The sequence below is a fragment of the Amphiprion ocellaris genome, chromosome 20 (genome assembly GCF_022539595.1).
Source record: "Amphiprion ocellaris isolate individual 3 ecotype Okinawa chromosome 20, ASM2253959v1, whole genome shotgun sequence".
NCBI lineage: Eukaryota > Metazoa > Chordata > Actinopteri > Pomacentridae > Amphiprion > Amphiprion ocellaris.
The window spans coordinates 10,314,503-10,331,784 of NC_072785.1; the positions used below are offsets into that span (position 1 = coordinate 10,314,503).

The 17,282-nt window shown below is 38.6% G+C and overlaps 1 protein-coding gene and 1 long non-coding RNA gene across 4 annotated transcripts; one reads left to right on the top strand and one right to left on the bottom strand.

Moving 5' to 3' along the window:
• The first annotated feature begins 723 nt into the window (after nucleotides 1–723).
• Nucleotides 724–2,897, top strand: LOC129347815 (uncharacterized). 3 transcript variants are annotated; one of them, XR_008600086.1, is made up of 3 exons: nucleotides 724–993; nucleotides 2,346–2,521; nucleotides 2,642–2,897. It is a non-coding gene; the product is annotated as an uncharacterized LOC129347815 (long non-coding RNA). The 3 variants fall into 3 exon arrangements; XR_008600087.1 differs by having other exon boundaries at nucleotides 2,384–2,521; XR_008600088.1 differs by lacking the exon at nucleotides 724–993 and adding an exon at nucleotides 1,648–1,718.
• A 118-nt stretch (nucleotides 2,898–3,015) lies between these two features.
• Nucleotides 3,016–16,939, bottom strand: LOC111573267 (serine/threonine-protein phosphatase PP1-beta catalytic subunit-like). The gene is made up of 8 exons (XM_023277340.2): nucleotides 16,839–16,939; nucleotides 13,163–13,294; nucleotides 6,722–6,952; nucleotides 6,511–6,615; nucleotides 6,317–6,388; nucleotides 5,903–6,054; nucleotides 5,107–5,241; nucleotides 3,016–4,986 (listed from the first exon to the last, which is right to left on the bottom strand). Exons 1-8 carry the CDS (start codon nucleotides 16,888–16,890, stop codon nucleotides 4,882–4,884), a joined length of 984 nt encoding a protein of 327 aa, XP_023133108.1. The 5' UTR covers nucleotides 16,891–16,939; the 3' UTR covers nucleotides 3,016–4,881.
• Between the last annotated feature and the right edge of the window lie 343 nt (nucleotides 16,940–17,282).

Genomic DNA, 17,282 nt, shown 5'->3' on the forward strand with positions numbered 1-17,282 from the left:
TGAGCTAAAATAATGTCAAATGAAAATGAAATTTTGCACATGTAATTGGAATATTACACATGAAAGTGAAGTGTTGCACACATAAGACAACCATTTTAATTTGGATTAGGTTATCCAGCAATGTTGTCGTTTTTGCGGTACAACTTATCATGCCTGCTCAGTCAGTAATGAAAGTGATACGAAACTAACTTTTTTCTTTTATTTTTGTGACAATTTTTATGTCAAAAATATTCTTCATGTTTCGTTTTGTAACTACATATGTCTTCTAAAAGTGAAAATGTCACTCGTTGTACTCTGCATTATCAACTTTTGTCATTTTATTTAAACGTGTGCTCAAAGATGAGACTCAAAGCCATGGTTATGATGGCTTTAATTTTTGAAACATATATTTCTGATCTACTTGTCTAATGTTGCAGATTCTGAAAAGGTGAAAATTTCAGGCTACTTTAATAGTTTCTTAGATATTCTCGTTCAAACATTCAAACGTGCTGAAAGTAGGTCAACAAGCAATTTTATAATTTAAGAAAAATATGTCAGATAGTACCTAATATAAGATTTCACAGACACCATTTAAAGAAAAATCATAGTTATAATGAAAAAAAAAAATACAAGTTAAACAAATCCAAGACCCCTGATGATTTAAGATGGAGTATAACCATAGATAAGACGCTGCAAGTAAAATCTTTCCATGCTTCTTTTTGAGACTTGAGGATAGCTTCCTCATTCGTATGCTGGCTGTTGCATGTTATTAACTTTGTGTCTTCTCTCACCCTGTACCTCCCTGCAGGTATTTCCAGCTCTCAACCTGCAGCCTGATCTGCAGCTACTGGTCCAACCAATCAGTCCAGTGTTTATGTTCTCTTGTCTGTTCTCTCTGCCGACCTTTTCTCTCTTCCCTTTTACCCTCACTCCGACCAGACTGCCGTCCCCCTGCCTGGTTCTGCTGCATGCTCACCTATTGATGAATGGAAGAGGGATTTTTTTGTTAGTCAGGTGACTTTTTGGAATTAACATTACTGAAGGCTCTTAACTTTGCAATTTAATTTAGTCAGGTAAATTAGCATTTTATGTAATTTTAAAACTAAAATTGGCATCGTAAATCTCACTGTCAGGTCTTAAACTTGTTATGTAAGTTTGCAATAGTAAACTAATTTCTTTGCTGTTGTTTGAAATGTGCTTTATAAGGTGATTTTTAAGAAACATGCTTATAAGTTAATGTATCGCTAATTAAGTTACAATCAATTGAGCTATGTCAGTACTGTAAGACCCATAATACACTTCTTTATGTATATAATTGATATTATATATGAAATATTATAAATCAAATATAATTATATAATTTATAATATAATTTATAGTATTTTATATATAATATAAATTTTAAACATATTAGAATGATCTAATATTCTAAAATATTATCAATTATGTTATACATCATTTATATTATATGAGCCAATTTTCATGTGATTTCATGTGATGTAATTAACCGGGGAGGTTCATTGTAATGTTTATCAATGTAAATTCTAACCTGTTCACCTACAGTGTCTCCTTTTAAAAATATCATATACATAGGCTTCTGTATGTTTTACTGTAGACAGCAGTATGATGTGAAGTTTCTGTTTCAAAAATACACATTCTAAGTGTTTCCAAGTTTACTTTGCATCATTTGCTTACATTTAAAGTACCCAGCAGCCACAACAATACAGGTGACAGCACAAGTAAGCGAAGCTGACTGCAATTTTATTCTAAATTAACGCAGATACTGATTTGTTGTAGTATTTATTTATCACTGCACCAAGGAGGAGTTATGTGACGATCAGCATTGGTTTGTCTGTTTGTCTGTTTGCGACATTCCTCAAAAACGGATAAACAGATTTGGATGAAATTTTCAGGGAAAGTCAGAAATGACACAAGGACCAATTGATTCGATTTTGGCAGAGATGCGTTTTATAATCTTGATCCACAAATTTTTTCAAGACTTCTGTATCACTGATAGCAGCACGGCGTCACTGTAGCTATGACAAGTGAACAGTAGGTCAGCTGCATGCTGACGATCACATGATTGCGATCCTACTAAAAACTGACCGCTGTAGATTTATCAGGACTTATCTGTCAGAAATGATACAACGACTGAGCAGCCTTGGCAGAGTACTGTGTTCTCTGACTGCTTTTCTAATGTCTATTATGTATTGTAATTTCTAAAAATGTTAAATGCATTGCTCTGTAATATATAACAGCTTTCTAATGTAACATCAGCCTTCATGTCAACAAAGCTTGATAGGTTTGTTTGATAGATCATATTTTTAATATTTTTTTGTCTGTTAATAGTATTTTAATGTTTACAGTAACTTCTTTAAAGCACTCAGACTCATTATTTGTGCAGACTCAGACAATGGAAGGAATGCACCTACAAATGTCCTCTCGACACAGAAGAAGGAAAACTAGGAATCCTGCTTATCCGACCTACCTGATGATCGTGGAAGGCGATAACGTGGAAACTGTTAAAGCACAGAGTGCACAGGTTAGTAAAGGCAGACCAGCAGTTTACACGCATGGTTATATATTCATAAAGAAAAGTTGCTGTATCATGATGTTTTATGGTAGGTGGTTAATTAGCTCTTTCCTCAATTCTTAACCCCAGGAGAACCCAACATTCAGGGCAAAGCTCATCTACTACACTCTCGTCTTTCTCAGGGTGGCTCTGTGGATTACCTTTGCTTGGATCCTGTCTCACCTCCACCTGGGTGCTCCATGTTTCCTCCTGGCCGTGACCATTTGGTTGTACTCGAAGCCGATGAAGAGTGCTCTGAAATGGGCTAAGAGGCGCCTGAGAGGTCCAGATGCCTGAAGTGTCACACTGAGCTAAACAGATGTATGAGCAAAATAGCAAAAGAATAAAGAAAATAATTTGCTAAATCACTTCATTCCTTTGTGGGTCTTTCCTGCTTCAGGCCAACAGAAGAATGCAAAAACATTAACTGTGTGTTGAAACCAAGACACTACTGCAACAACAACTTTAGGTTCCATCCATTTTATTGAATTTATAGACTTTCAAACAAACTTGTACAAATTGCAAAACAGCTTTTGGTAACATGTCATTGTTCTCTTATTATCATTATTAGGAAATAAATTAAGTGGATTAAAAGTAAACATTATGAATAGAGAACATAAAAATACAACAGAAAGAATAATACAACAGAGAGCAAAAGAAGAAAAAAGAAAGAATGAAAGAAAAAGAGGCAACTGTTTTCCACAAAAATTCCAACTGCATCTCATGTGCAGTAGACAAGCTGAACCGCTAAACAGGCTAACCGCTGGTCAGTGTAATGTAATACCTCCTAGTGGTGAAGGACACCACATTTGGGACTGGCAATGCCATGAAAACCCCATCCTGAGCTGTCTATTTTGAAATTTACAAGATCAGATGTGTACTATTTTGCACTGTAGTATTGTCTTTATACACCAGGTGGCGACACAATCACATAGCGATGCGGACACTGCCTGGCTTTACCGCCCACTCCCAACTCCATCAGTTTTCATACCCTGTACCTCAACAGATTGGGTGATCTGAAAGAAGGACAGCTGTCATTTTACTACAAAGCCTCCAGAAGCAACCTGTCTTCATCGTGTTTGTTTTCAGTTCAGTGTATGCATTCTGCACTAAATAATTTAAATACTGTGGTGCAATTTATGAAGCTAATGCATACATTTTTTTTTACAAATCCGTCTTTTTTTTTAACACTGTAGGGGCTTAATATGATTGGTGAGACACTCACAAAAGTGCAACCAGTGGTTTCTTATCCTCTCCATACAAAGATCCAGATTTGCAAAGCGCAATTCCATAAACATGCAGACCTTGTATTCACTGTCCACTTTTAAAGTCCATAGCTGTCTTTTCAAATCAGTGAGTTGCATACATTTCACTTTCCACAGCCACAAAATTCTAAACTTTTCCCCTCATTTTTCACTATAAATCAAGAGGATTTGTATGGGGGAAAATATCTCGATGAGAACAAATAATAAATACACCAAGGAAAATGTCAATACCAGCTCTGTGTGAAAAGCAGCATGTTTTTGTGTGGGAGTGGAGTCGAGGCACAGGGAGGCATAACAGAGTGGAGAAATAAATCGATGCCCAGAGGGCGTTGTGTTCGGGTAGAGCGTGTCCACTGCCAGCAGCATCTGATTTAGCCTCTATACTTCATTCAAGCCGGTCTGTTCACATTCTTTGCTACTCATGGGGAGGTGCACTTCGTCAATGGTTAAATATATAAAATGTGCTTGTGCACAACAACCGCAAAGTGCACTGCACATGCCATAATGAGTTTAAAATGTTAAACTGCAATATAAGAAATGTTATTTGTGTCTATGGACTTAGCATTGCACAGAAACCGCAGTCCCAAATAAAATACACGGGTAGGATTCTCTCTGCTTTGTGAGAGGTCAAGGCAAAATAATGTTCAATCTCCATTTTGGTTCCTTGAAGAACTGAGAATTATTTTCGGTAACTTGGTCATATAGCCCCTCTACATACAGAAGGCATTTCCTTACAACACAGAACCTCAGAAAACCTCAAATAGCATTGGAAGTAAAACCACCAAAAAGATTATTTGTTAATAATATCAAAAATACCAACAAACAGGCAAAAAAATAAAACAGATTGGTCACAGCAAATTTATGTACACATACACATTAAGAAAAGAGCTGTCAGTGGAGTTGAGGAAGGGTTGGGTGAGTGGGGGAGAAGGAGGAGAAAGATTTGGGCAATTAGATAAGCCCTGTATCTTCGCTATACAGGGGAGTTACAGGGGTTGCCACGATGGCAGACCAGGGGTGGACGAGGTGAGAGGGAGAGGGAGAGGGAGAGTCACGGCTGTACGTTCACCTCTTCTTGGGGGCTTGGGTGGTGCGGGGTGGGGTGACAGGCCGACCAGAGTTTACACCACCATACTGGTACTTAGCCTTCTTCTCCGAAGGCTTCAGGATCTTTAAGACACAAAGAGAAATGAGAGAGAGAAGATCAATGTGTGACCGATACTGAGACAGGTCAGACAAATATCAGCAGTTCAAATAAATGGAAATGTCTCCCCAAAGTCTAAACACTACCTGGAAGGAGCACATGAGGGATTCATCAACACTCATCATGCCGCCTGCATTGTCAAACTCCCCGCAGTAGTTTGGAGCAGAAAAAAGTGTGACCAGTTGGCGTTTGGCAAAGAACTCATATCCATCCTCCACAACCTGTTAGACAGAAGACACATGACATTATTCCAACGCCCACGGCGATCAATACCAAGAAACAGATCTTCGGCTAGTTTCAGGATCCAACCTCGCTATCAAGGTTTGAGTGTACAAAACCACCTACAGCTGAATCAATAAGAAACGCCCAATGCAGAGCCGAAATAGCCGCGGCTAATTTAACAATAACAACTCTTCTGCTTGCTGTGTAGTCATTCAGTCAATTAATGTAAAAGTTCTCAGTTATTTATCTGTTAGAACTTATAAGTAACATTTTTAAGTCATTAAAAAAGATAAACATACCAAATGTTAGTGTCACGAATGCATTAATTGCCTTGTCATTCTTTGCTTACAACTATTTTAAATACAAAAAAACAGCTGAGTGCTTGTATATAGATAGATGGTGGAAGAAGAGATGGAATGGGAGCAGGAAATTAGGGGTACATAGTTGCTAATAAAATGTTTAGCTTTGGTGCCTATGTCTTCTCATCAGCAACAGTAATTAAAATGGAGGTCAGGTATCATTAAAATGAATGGATGGGCAATTATAAGTCTAAGAACAAACAAACAAAAAAACCCTCACAAGATCAATTTTCTGGCTGTGTGTTTGCAGGCATTTTCACTGCACATCCAGACTCTCAAACTTAATTCCACTCCTAATTACCTGGTGGGCTCTGCAGATGAGGTCCAGGTCATGGCGGTTTAGAAACTTGCTGACCACATCTGCCCCAAAGGTGAAGGAGACACCACGGTCGTTTTCTCCCCAACCTTGCACATCCTTATCTGGATCTGACCACAACAGGTCACACAGCAGGCCTGGGAGACACGAAGACAGAATACAAATGGAGATAGGAAGCACAGAAAACAGGAAAGAGTTGAGAGGACAGCATAAACAGACATCGAGTGGAACAAAGTGCTAAAAATCCGACTGACTTTTCTGATGTAACACAGAAGATCTACTGATGTAATAGTTGTTCACTCAGGAAGAGAGAAGCTGTTTTTTCCATGTAAACATGAACTTAAAATTCCTGAGGAGCTGAACATGGTCAGTATCAAGTATGTGCAGACACATAAGTACCTGTATCAGGCACATCTGTTGGCCTCATGATCCTGCGAATCTGCTCCATTGACTGCAAATCAGGTGAAAGCCCTGAAATATAGAGGTCAATCTTCATTGGAGATGCCATAAATGTATTTCAAACAACGACATCTAAATGCTACAGTTCCAACTTAGGACGTGGACAAAATTAGCATCATCAGGAGCTCTCTCACCTCCATGGCAGCAGAAGATCTTCTCATCAATAATAGCAGCAATGGGGAGGCAGTTAAAGCAGTCAGTGAAGGTCTTCCATAGCTTTATGTTGAACCTGCGCTTACCTGTTGAAACGCAGAAACACATATTTTCAGCAATAAGTTATTTTTGTTGCTCAGGACAGTTTGCATGTATATATATGTGTGCAGCCCTGAGTTTATCTCTACTTACACTCATCGTAGAAGCCGTAGATGCGGTTGATGGAAGCACACTCATGGTTGCCCCTGAGCAGGAAAAAGTTCTCTGGGTATTTGATCTTGTAGGCCAGCAGAAGGCAGATGGTTTCCAGAGACTGTTTCCCTCTGTCCACGTAATCACCCAGGAAAAGGTAGTTTGCCTCTGGAGGGAAGCCACCATACTCAAACAGCCTCAGGAGGTCTGTGTACTGCCCATGGATATCACCTAAGAAAAGACGTAAGAGGAGAGGACAAGTTGTTAATTGAAGAATATATAGGGGTAGTCAGAAGGAAATAAGATGGGCACTACTTATAAAAGAGAACAAGAATTTTAAATAGTTAGAAGCAGAAGCAGTGGCAGGATTTAGAGATCATTAAAACATACTAGAATATTATCAAAGCAACTACAAGAATAGACAGAAAGACCACCAACTACTCAAAACCACATTCTCATTCCCTTGTATGCACACACATCACTTTCTCTCTGAAGTTGCTCTGATTTAATCAGAAATGCAGGTTGGTAAGAATGTATGACTGCTGGTAGGAATATATGACTTTTCTTTACTGGCACTACTGCAGCAAACCGAAGGATATACACACACGACATGAACCATTACAACTGCCACCAGATCAATGTCGTAGCCCGTGGGCAACGAGCCACCAAGGGAAAGAAGGCTCACAATCCAGGTTAATCAAAAAACATGAAGGACACACATACCCTCATCCACACGCACATCCACAGAAGCTAACTTTAATTTTAACAACTCTCCCAGGACTCGGGGTCAAACTCTTCGTTGTTTGACATTAGCCAGGCAGTGATGAGTTGGAGTTGCTCTCATGAAAGCGCAGGATCTCTGCAGAGGAGACTCGCTTCATCACCTAGCCAAGACCTGCTTCCTTTTATATCCTCTTGCACCAACTTAAGAGTTGCTCTAATTTGGGCTAAGTGCTCCAGACACAGATAACTGCAGAGAGCTGCACCAGAATGGCTGGGACAATAATAACAGACCTTATTGTGACCAAAACAGAAAGCAAATTCATGTGCCAGACGCTTTTTATGGCAATGCATCATTACAAAATGGCACCAAATACAAATTAAAATGAAACAAGTCCTTGTTAGGCCTTGCAGCTGTCTGACCCTGAGATTAAAATGACCAACAAACACGGCAACTTTATACTGAAGCCATTTTACGGTGCCCGTCAGGAATCCATGCACCAAAACCCAAACCGCAACTGGCACCAAAACCTATATGGCAACGGGCTTCTGCTTATTTTTGTCTATATTTTAAGATGGCATGCAAAACTTCTCTGTGCAAATGAATGATTTAAGGAATACTTTTGAATGTTTGAAGTCTAACTCTGTCTTATACTTAGGCCCCCTAAAAACCTTAGTCAGTTTATTTGCGTTCCACCATCTCTTTGCCCTGAACACGCCTCAGGTTACCATCTATTTTGATTCAAATACTGGTGATGGTATCAACATCACAATCCTTCACATTAATAATACAATACAAAAAATTCAATGAAACAAGTCATAAAGTATTAACATGGTGCTCTAGAAACATAATCCAGGTCACAAGCGGTAGTATGAATTCAGGAAAGCTTTGAAAATGGCCAAACTTTAATTGTTGTTATTTTGACTTGCATATTTTTTATTTATTTTTTTTTTAGAAAGGAGAGGGATGAGGTGATGAAATGCCAAGTAAGGATCCAATACGTCATTATGGCCACATTTCTGTGTTCTAATTAACATTATTTTTCTGCCACAATTACAAAATTACTTCATTATTATTTTATCTTTAAGCATACACCGCAGTTGTGCCAAACTTGCTAAAGCTGGAACACACTTCAAACTGCATAAACCTACAAATGTCACATAAAACACGAACACACTGACTTTGACCAACACAGCATGTTTTAAAGGCTTGGCAGTCAAAAAGCAGCACGTACTGAACAAGAAAGTAAATACAGAGGACTCAGTAAATACAGAGGACATCACACAGAGAACAATACATTTTATTTGTGCCAACACAAAAACAGAAAAGGACATGAGAAAATAAACAATTAGCATAACTCATCTGTGCTGCAGTGTCTGATCAGAAAAGGATAGGGAATGTAGGAACAAAGCCACATTTGGATAAACTGGTAGATGGACAGGCATGGCAACACAGACTGTAATCTCTGAGGAGACAGTTGGAGGTGAGTGAACTGGGGCTTATTATAAGAGCAGATTTAACTTCAGCTGAGCTGTGTTACTGTAGTAAAACCTGGATAAACCGGATTATAAAATGATACTCTATCATTTAGCTTTGATTTCAGTATTTTTATTTCTCCCTTCCCCACTTGTGATGTTGACTATGCTCATTTTAAACACGTTTAAAATACAAGAAATCAGTTGTAGCAGGAATTCCTTCACAGCTACTATTCAATGGGTTAGCTTTACACTAAATATCCTCAACTCCTCATTAGGAGTTGTTGCATTTTATACGTTGTTTTGTTCTACTAGCACTATTTGTTGTTTTTTACTTGCACCTTAGCTTGGTTGTTCAACCAGCACAATTTGCACTACATGTAGTATGTGTGAGCTACTGGATACCTTTAATTTCTCTAAGAGAGTGAATAAAGTATCTCTCTATCTATGACTAAGTTATTACTGAGTGTAAATTTGTGAGCTGCTTTTCTTTTTATGGGTCAGCCTCTGCATGCCCTCTCACAAGGAATTGTAGGATGACAGTGCGTAAATTATTTACTTGACCTGCTCTGCAGTGTCAAAACAGTGTGAAAATAGCAGCACAGAGATTTAGGTTTTAAAAAGCAGACCAAAAGATGGAAAGCTAAAAAAGAAAGAAAACAAATTAAACAAACAAAAAACAATGTTAAATCTGAGGTCAGTGTTTTAAATGAGCATGATTTATCTTTCAAGACAACACAATATAAAAAGTCATAACATAGCTCCACGGTAATAAAAGTGCACAGCAGTCCATTACATGCCACCCATATGAGGTACATAAATGGATATTCATATCATCAAGCCAAGCATCGGGGCAATGGTACTTAAGTAGTAAAATTGTAATCAAATGCACCGTTGCGTGACCTTGTGCAAAACAATCAACTACTTCAAGAGCACCCACACAAAACCACAACACTACGATGACAAACAGTGAATAACACAGCTCAGAGAAACATCTAAATGAAACAACAGAAACACTAAACTACCGGTCTGTCTGTTTTCGTTTATTACAAGATGTGAAAGTATCACCTGAGGAATCCATATAACACCTCATGATGCAGGTGTAAAACTGAACATAACACATCACAAATAAGCCTGGACTCAGAGGTTTGATACAATGAGAAATGCAAACGGTGAACACAAATCAAATCAAATTCAGGGCGAGAAATAAATTCTGTGATATTCTACTAAAATATGACTAATGTGTAGTGACATTTGTTTTTCCCCTCAGCTTTAGCTGCACTTTTTTAAATATTAAAGTATGTCTTTGCACAGGCCTATGCGAGATATAAAACTTCCCTTGTGCTTGTGAGATCATGCCTGGCCCTACTGGCCGATGTCAAACCTTGTCAGAGCTTTGCTGCTCTTAAAGTGTGGCCACTTTTCTTTTGTCTACATGCATAAAAAAATTAAGTAGTCAGCTCACTCTTCCTAGAAATAAAATCTAATTGTCTGGCTAAACAGTGACTGTCAAATTCTCTGATTTAACTACAACGGTGAATGCTTGAACAAAATGTATTTTTAGTCTGATAGATTTGCAATCAACTTTTAATGAAGAAGATAAAATACTTTTAAATTAAAATAAAGATTTTAACCACATGAACCCTGAAACCACTTTTGTGCTGCCTTCGCTCTGTTCATAATAGTTTTTAACAGATCCTTTCCTAGTGTGCTTTCAATTGACGACCAGCACCACAGTCCTTGTTAACTGCAAAATTGTTCTGTGAAGCTCACATGAAGCTTATACGATGAGCAGAATGAGTTGGTCAGATCAAGTGGATATGCTGCAAAGTTCCAGTGTTTTTAGTGCAAAAATTCAGCTTTATATTTCCCTTGCCAGCGTTTTCATGCTCAAGCCTCGTATTAGAAAAACACTCTACCGATTCATCATTTCCATTAAAAGCACATTAGGGTGGCATCTCTTAAATGCAAGAATGAACAGGAGGGATAATTACTGTGAGCAAAACCTGTTTCAAAGTCCTATCCTTTAACTTTTACATTCAAAGCTGTTGTAGTGTACTATAAAATTATTTCATCTCATTACCTTCAGTTGGTAAAATGTTTGTGTTACTTCTCAGTTTGTGTTTGTACTCAGTAAGTAATTAAAAGCATCTTATTCAACTCAGATTTGATCATATACAGAATATACAGTGTGCATCCTTTTGGTCTTCCTTCAGCTAATTCAACACATTAAAAACTACATTATTTTTTGAATCAGGTCAATCCTGTTATGTTCAACATCTTCTACATTTTGCAGAGAACTATAATTGCAGGGTGTTATTAATCATTGTCATTGGCCTACATTATTTTGACAATAAAACTGCTATTTAACACATCCCCACAATGATGGTTTAATCATTATTATCTAGGTCATTGAACAAAGAACATCATTGTCAATAACACTGAATAAAAATCCAAGTAATGGATTTCATTTTATTTGAATAGATGATAAAGCCAAACAGTGGCAAAGCTGGAACAGTGACATTAAGGTGGTACATGTGAGAAAGAGTAAGCGCAGAACCTGATCCATGTGGCCTTAGTAAATAATTAAAGACATTCACTGTTTGGTCTTTACAGTCGGTGCCGGTGCTCAGGAAGCCTGCCGTCACTGCCGTGTGTTAAATGCATCTAATCAGTCTGGGGTTAGAAGTTCAGCAACAATGCAAAGAAAGATAAGTAGTGAATAAAAATTTTAACACAGTGACAGATAACATCACCTCAAACTCAAGTCTATGTGGAGGAAGACATTTGGGGCCTTTAAAAAGCCGGGTAATGTCAAACATTTGGATACCATCACTCTTTTATTATTCAGCTGATGAGAAACAATATCAATTGGACTTGATTAAAATGCTACTTTCAATTATAAGATGTATCACTGAAAAATATAAATGGTGCTATATGAGGCTGATACAATACTAGACTTGAATAACAACAATTTCACAACGCAAATGTGTGTGAGGGAAGGAACTGGTAAACAGTATATGAGCTTGTGTACTGTATTTTCAAGGACTTGCACATATATTAAACAGTTCATAGCTGTTTGTAGTTGCAGCACTACACTGGAGGGAAGAGATAAAGCATGTGGGAGTGTGCTGAGATATGCAGGAGCGTGCTAGAGATAGTGATAGTGGTAGCTATTTCAGCTGTGGAAACAGGGAGCTCACTTGTGCATGCGCTTCTTTGCTTGTTTGCAGTCTGCCTATATTATGCTTGTAAGACCATGACACACGGTCTGTGTATATGTATACAATATATGCAACCTTCTGTAACACACACAGGACAGCTGAGTCAAGAGAGTAACAGTGGCGTAATGTATGACCCTGGCTGAGGCAGTGTTATTCAGTGCTTTCCACATGTATATGGAGTTTTCCAGTCAGTGAGAAAAAGCGCCCAGCAAGGGAGCACTGGAGGCATGCCATATTAATCAAAAATTAATATAAAAAAGTAGCCGGCTGGACTTAAATGAATATTCGGCTGTTTGGCTGGCAGCCGGGGCATATGGAAAACTCTGGTTATCCGTTCTGGTTACATAAGTAAACTCTGAGCTGCATCAAAGCAATAGATTGCTGCTCTGGGCTGTGCAGATCAGGCTTTGTGGTCCGTGCTCTGCAGAGTGGGAGTTCGCCATTGGTGCACCCAACCCATCGGAGTCAGAATGTAGCTCTCTGCAAAAGCTGCACTTTAAAAATTCACATTATTCTGTTGTTTGACATTTGTGAAGGGCCATAGGAAAATATTCAAAACATATACAGTACTTGTAAAATCAATTACTGGATAACAGAGAAAGCAAACATAGAAAATGTCAACTTTTTTCCTTTCTTTTGCGGACAGTTTGAAGGTCTTGTGTTTTTCTTTAGCTGGTATATGACTAATTTCTCATTTTCATTGCAGCATGTCAGTTTAAGTAGTGGTGGGATACGCACAGCGGCACTGCATTGATCTTTAGAAATCAGACATTTTGGCAGGCTAGAGTAAATAACTGAAACTATATATTTTATACAGTCATTTTCAGATTATTCGTACCTTCCTGTGCTTGTAAACCATTCAGTTCAGCCAAACTTTGAATGCAATGTCAGACTAGAGAATAATACGCAGCAAAGACAGACAAACAGGAAAGCAGTAGAAAGCAGTAAGTAAACAAGCAAAAGCAAACATGAGATGGTGAGAAAATAAACTTTAACAAGAGCAGAAATGGAAAACACTGACCACAGATCTTCAGGGGGGCCTCAAGCTCCAGCAGGATGGGCTGGCTGAGGAAGATCTCCCTGGATTTGATGCAGAGGCCCCGCACCTCGGCCTCGGTCATCTGGACTATCTTCCCCGGACGGCATCCTCGCACTGGAGAGGAGAGAAAAAAACACCGTCAGTGCTATCAACAGTTGTTATCAGTGTTAATAAAGAAACACTGGCAACCCCCAAACACCACAAAGTTCATCAGAAGGAAGCCATGAGAGAGTAATTTTTAACCTCAGGGAAAGAAAAACACTTATAGCAGAAGCACATAGCTATCTTAAAAGCTGATGAATTGTGGGCGTAATGACTCTGTAGCTTATAGCTGCTTAGTCTCAGCCATACTTTAGAAACCCACTGCGTCCACTATGAGAGCAGCTTGCATCTTCAGCAGTGGTGTGGGTTTATTGGCTGTGTAGTTGCACTGTTAGCTTAAGCCTACTTTCTGGCATTCTGCCAAAGCTCAGGGAGCACATTTATCAAAACGATGAAAACAGGAGCGAGAATTGCAAACGCTTGCTATGGTCAGCAGCTGAAATAGTAAAAATATGAAAAGTGAGATTATACATAAAAAAGTTGCTTCCTTGTCATGTCAACTGGAGGCCAAAATATAGATATGAAAGTTTAATTTAGATTTAGAAAAAGTCTGATTGTCTGCATTTTATTTCTGGCTTGGACAGCTTACTTAGTGCAAAATGAACCGTTCAGGATGGAAAGAAAAATAATGAACAAATCCAGAACCAAAGCATTATGTAATAATTAACCATTTTATTTTATTGCCTTAAAGCTAGACGCCCACTAAAGAGTCCAATACAGTGCAGCTGAGCCTCTGGAAAGGATGACAAATTCTACATGCGTCAAACAGGGAGCAAAAATGGATTTACTAATGTACTGATGACGAATTCCCAAAGCTTAGTGCACGTGTTATTGTGCATATAGAAATGTACACAAGCAGGCATAAGCTACTTATACAATATATGCAAACTTCTTTCCTGTCACTGTTTCATGAGTCATCGAATCCAAAAAAGTTTGAGAGAAGTAACAGAACTAGAGGAATGTGGATGCTCACAGATGGTGAATCTTGAGTGCCAAGAACTATTTGAGGGCTCCACCAATTTTAATTATGGTGCTTTAAACCATCAATTTTCCTTATCCACCATCTACTGTATCTGCACTGCCTCGTGCCCGTGTGCCGCACATGGCGTGAAGCATGAAATTGCAGAAGTAGGGCTCTTTACTCAGCAGCCAGGCCTCATCAGAGCAAGAGTGAGTTAAGCTTGGATGCTTAGTCTGCTCAGCTTTAACACTGAACCCTTTACTGCTCACACTTGCACTCTGCAGACTGGCACTTTCAAAAGAGATTATGTTCCTAAGAACATTGAGGGGCAAAGGCTAAAATGAAGCAATGCCAAGGATTTGCAACAATCATCAACCAAATCACTGTTTGTGTGCGTCTGAAAGTTTGTGACTGTACACATGACTGGATAAAGGAACACTGTATCCCCTAAGTTTTAATTGTAATGAGTAAATACTCTTGCTGACACTTGGCTTTCCCTCAAGACCGAATTTTCTGAGACAGCAAAACATACAGTAAGCTATTGTGTGATGCTGAGATGCAGAATAAAGGCTCAAGGCCTTTCAAAGTATCTCGTTTGGAAACTGAGCACTAAACAATTTTTAGTCTCTTGATATTATTCTGTATATGTGTGCTGAACATTAGGAAATATCAGCAATAAGGGGTTTTTAACTGTTTTCAGAGCAGGCTCGAGACCAACACTTTATATACTTCCACTCCTTTCCTTTGGAAATTCCAGAACCAGAATCGACTGGAAAATAGTTTTGCTCTGGTGGCAGCATTTCAATCATCATAATTATCAATTTATCAGTTGCTATCAAGGCGTATGTCTTTATAATACGCACTAATGACTCTGTATCAAACCCACACCACTAACTACAAAGCCAAGCACTTATGTAACAGGTCTATGTGATGATAACATCCAAATTAGTCATTTGCTTTGTCAGCGTTAAAACAGAAAACAATCGCCATTGTCTTTTATACACCACCAAGATCATAACAAAAGTGAAAACTTATGAAAGATGCTAAGTCCAACTTGTGATAAAATTCGAGCAACATAATTAACAAGTTATCATGTAAGCTGAGTGCCAAGAAATCCAAGATCCAAGCTATCCAGCTGAGAAGAGAGGCAAGCCACAGTCAGTCTCTAGCTGAATAACAACTAGACGAAGACTATGATAGTGGAGATGCAAATTGGTATTTTTTTTTATAAGACATTAACTGCAAGCTTTATAGTATCATTATTTATTGTTTCAGTTTACTTTAAACTATTTGATGTTATTTTTTTAACAACCAAAACTGCAACAAACACAAGGAAGAGGCGGTGTGACTGTTTACCAGCAATAATTGCACATAACAAATCCTAGCATAACATCTTGTCTCTTCCCTCCAACAGAGTCACACATAGTGATGGAAAGTATGCCAAGGACAGCTGAATTTGCCGTAGTGGTCTGGTCTAGCTCAAAGGATATCTCACCGGGGAACAGAAAAACTGTTTGTCTTCTTTGTAGCAGGTGGATGGCCAACACAAAAGGACTCTTGCACATCTTTCTCTCTTCCTAGACCAAAACTTAGCCCTCACACACCAACAAATGTCCAAAGTACAAAAGCAATAATAACTTTAGATATGAAGTTTTCTGTGGACTGACCTAAGAAACATATTGCCTTGACATTTTCTTCTAAATTTGATGCCTTCCTTTTGCCATTTGTTATTCTCTCTTGTACCTATAATAACACATACACATTTAAAGGGAATGTGAGCATGAATCAAGACAACCTGTCCTCGAAAAGACACAACTACAAACCAAATGACCCAGAAAAAAGTAAAATGACTCAAAAATCTTACTGTTTAGCACTAGAGGATCTAGTGACGAGGACATCCACTATCAGATGAGAGGATTAGCAGTATATTTTGTATTTGAAATTTAGTTCCACAGCTGAACTATCTGTCCAAAAATCCCCTCACAGGAAGGCGACATTAACCAGGTCACAAATGGAAACTGAGCAGTAACTAAATCATAACGTCAACTGTCAGCACCGCGGATATAGAGCTAAAATTCAACCGTGTTAAATGAAAGGCAAAGGATGCTGCTGGCAATCGGCGTTTCTGTATTTTGTGTTAAAACGTGTTAATTTAAAAACCGTTACAGGTTTCACGCAAACAGAAAATCGTCCCCTGCCCCTCCTTCTCGACACCAGCCGTGTATAATTGAGCAAATAAATGGACCCTAATGCCGCAAAAAAACACCAGAAAGAAAGTTTAATTAATGCTGAAGTATTAACCACGACGGGGTATGTCAGTAGCCGAGAGTAACTTAGATATTACTGCGCAAATTGAGACATGTAGGCGTTCACTGCGTACACTGTTTATAAACACGGCCAGCTAACGGTAACGTTAGCCGGAGCTAGCCGGGCATAGACCGTTAACTGACTGACTGACATTAGCGCTACTAGCTAACACTTTCCGGCGTCCTGTGAGGCTACCGCGAATAGCTACGAAATTACTCTCAGACCCAGTTTAAAGGACCCAAACGTCTACCTCTGTTTACCATCAAAGACTGCAGTAAAATAATTCACCTTCTAGCAGCCGAGAGATGAGGCTATCCACGTTCAATTCACCCTCCGCCATCTTCACACTGATGTAGTACAATGTTGGCCGGTTCGATTCCCCCCGCGGACACCAGGTGGCGCTGTTGCAAACAAACCCAAACGTAATAGATAAATACCCCAATATTCCCTTATTAATTTAAATTTAACCACTTTATATCATTTAAAAAAACTTATCAACGTTAAAAAATAGCTCTATTACTTTATATTATTTAAAATCCCTTGTATTTGCAACACTTGCTGCTTATTTGTCTTCTAGCACTTCCTGTTTACTGTCTTGCAACACTTGGTTTTTCTAACCTTCATGTTAGTGTTTACTCTCATGCATCAAAAAGACCAATCTGAATTTCTATTAAATGAAAATCCACTTGGCAATGAAACTAATTTGAATTCTGTAACAAACTACATTGTACC

Bases quoted from the DNA above. Each gene is read 5' to 3' on its own strand.
- LOC111573267 (XM_023277340.2), bottom strand. From the start codon at position 16,890: ATGGCGGAGGGTGAATTGAACGTGGATAGCCTCATCTCTCGGCTGCTA. The intron at 13,295-16,838 runs GTGAATTATTTT...TCTCCTCTCCAG, and splicing joins CATCTCTCGGCTGCTAGAAG to TGCGAGGATGCCGTCCGGGG. The intron at 4,987-5,106 runs GTAGTGTTTAGA...TGTGTCTTAAAG, and splicing joins CCCTCATGTGCTCCTTCCAG to ATCCTGAAGCCTTCGGAGAA.